The sequence below is a fragment of the Eurypyga helias genome, unplaced genomic scaffold (genome assembly GCF_000690775.1).
Source record: "Eurypyga helias isolate BGI_N326 unplaced genomic scaffold, ASM69077v1 scaffold14221, whole genome shotgun sequence".
NCBI classification, from domain to species: domain Eukaryota; kingdom Metazoa; phylum Chordata; class Aves; order Eurypygiformes; family Eurypygidae; genus Eurypyga; species Eurypyga helias.
In genome coordinates, this window is record NW_010230280.1 from 4616 (window position 1) to 7037 (window position 2422).

General features: G+C 51.6%; 1 protein-coding gene across 1 annotated transcript in view; it reads left to right on the top strand.

Moving 5' to 3' along the window:
- Positions 1-2225: 2225 nt before the first annotated feature.
- The window catches only part of DZIP1L (DAZ interacting zinc finger protein 1-like), a 10842-nt gene continuing 10645 nt past the window's right edge, over positions 2226-2422 (top strand). The window contains 1 exon segment of the mRNA XM_010160688.1: positions 2226-2422. This exon segment is cut by the window's right edge and continues 1 nt beyond it. Coding sequence (XP_010158990.1) covers positions 2226-2422 — 197 coding nt within the window.

Genomic DNA, 2422 nt, shown 5'->3' on the forward strand with positions numbered 1-2422 from the left:
ACTAGATGATCTTTAAGGTCCCTTCCAACCCAAACCATTCTGTGATTCTATGATACATACACTGTACTTTGCCTGATGCAAAGAATTGGGTAGTTTGACACTGCGGTGCTGCTAACAGAGTAGATCACGGCAGTAACAGCAATAATCATCTCTGCTGGCTACAGAAGCCTGGAAAGGGAAGGGGCTTGCTGCTCTGGTGTTTTTAGGTAGGCACCAAAAAAAAAAAAAAGATAAAAAATAAGCAAACCCTACAAGGAAACTGTGGTTAACTACAGTGTCACACTGATCCACAGCCATTCCCAGAGGATTTCATGCCTTTTCTGTGGCAGTGTGCAACCTCTTCTAGATTAGCTGCAGCTCTGAACCAAGGCTTTCCTGTCTTCTGCTATACTGAGGCAGTGGAATAAGAGAGAAAAGGGTGAGGAGGAAGACAAGATCAGGTAAAACTTACTAAAAGTGCTTAGAAGAGCCAGCCAGGTTGATACGGGCTGGTTCAGAGCAGTCGTAGTGTTTACATACAGTAGGGAGAGGGCCCTATAGGAGATGGGAGTACAGGCAAAAGGTGTTTAGGTACCTGATGAGCTGATTAAGCAGACCAGAGAGAGGCAGAGATGTGAAGGGATGTATGCAGGGTGAGTATTAGTAGACCCTCTGCATCTGAGGGGACTTGAAGTTTTCAGTGGGTCTGAGTGCTGCTGAGATGGACTGAGAGCAAACCAGCCTCAAGGACACAAGAAGCACTGTGGAGGTGAAACAACCCTGGCAGTGAAGGTAGCAGAGGCCGTGGGGTAGAGGTGGAAAAACAGTGCCAGGGGATGGAAAATGCTCACGGGGTTGCCGACGTCAGTAGCTGCACTATCAGCATTCACTGGCTCCACCCTGTGCAACCCCAGATAACTCCTGGGAAACCCTGCGATTGCTCCATCATCAAAAAAATCAGCGGAGAACAGGATCATTTTGTCCTAGGACATGTGCAGGCGCCAAGAAAAGGCTGGAAAACTCTGCTTGCAGTGCTGGCTCAGCCTGGCAGCCCCTTGCCTTTGCTCTGCTCTGCCCATGCCACCACCCCCTCTGTGCCTGGTGGGACTGAGCCCGGGAGAAAGGCAAGCGGGACCCTTTGAGCCTCCCACTTCCAAACTGCATTTTGGGGACAGAAATTAGGGCAGAAGAAGCTGATTTTGGCACTCTTCCTGCTGCAGACAGGCAGTGATAACCACTGCCCATGCTGCGCCTAAGTTAGCAGGGGAGAGCCTGGGAGAGCTCAGCTTTCTTGCACCATGCACGTAGTTGTGTGGCGTCTCCCTGGGTTTCCTGACCCTTGTCTGGTGAGCGCTGAAGGTGCAGCAGGCTGCGCGGGAGGCACAGGCGTGTGTGCGGCGGTGGGCTGGCTGGGCGTCACGTTACTGCCCTACACAGCACACCCAGCAACACGCTAACACGCCAGCACCGCTCTGCTCTGCATCCCGGGGCGCTCGGCCCATCCACGCCCAAAAATACAGTAAGTGGCCTTTCAGCAAAGAGCTTTTTTAGAAAAAAAAATGAAGTACCTTAACAGTGGCAGATAGGCGTAGCAGAGGGGGAATTGTCAGGTGTGGGGCAGCAGCAATCCCTAGCAGGAGACTAACAACAGCATAGGTCTGTTTCACAGATTTTAAGCTATGTGTTTTAAATACAATTGTTCAGTTACTCTTCAGGACACAGCTAGGAAAACAAGCACTGCTTCTGGAAATGGTCTGGCTTTAGGTCGGAGCAGGGCACTGCAGAAGGCAGTGTGTTGTGATACTGAAGTGTGCCCGGTGTTTACTGTGTATTGCGTGAAAACAGGCTGAGTCTGTTTCCCCAAAACAGGTACACGCAGTAGGGATTTACAACTTCATTCAGAACGGGTTATTGTAAAGAGTTGTGATGTGACAGTTTTACAAGTCTCCCTTAATAAAAGCAGATGGTGAACAAACTGGCAGGGATTTTTTTTTAATTTTTTTTTTTTTTTAATAGAATCTGGCAAAGCAGCAGATAGTTCTGGATGGGGAGGGAAAAAGGTTTTTTTGTATGCTGCCACATACGATAAGCTTTGACTTGCTCCCCAATGCCCACTGTGTGCAGGCTGGCGGGGGCTGCAGCAGAGCCGGATGATGGCTGGGGGGGTCAGCCCTAACACATCTCTCTTGCCTCCCACCCCTTTTCTGCAGATATTTACCACCCGCTGCACCAGCCTGTGCCCGGGGATGCCGGGTGCATCCCTAGGACTCACCATCCCTGCAGACATCCCCCCCTTCCACTTCCAGCCCCGCCGGGTCGGCGTGGACTGGCGTCGTTTCAGCGCCATCGACGTGGAACGGGTGGCCCGGGAGGTGGACGTGGCCACACTGCAGGACCACATCACCGGTGTCACTTTCTGCAACCTGGATGGGGAGCGGTGCCC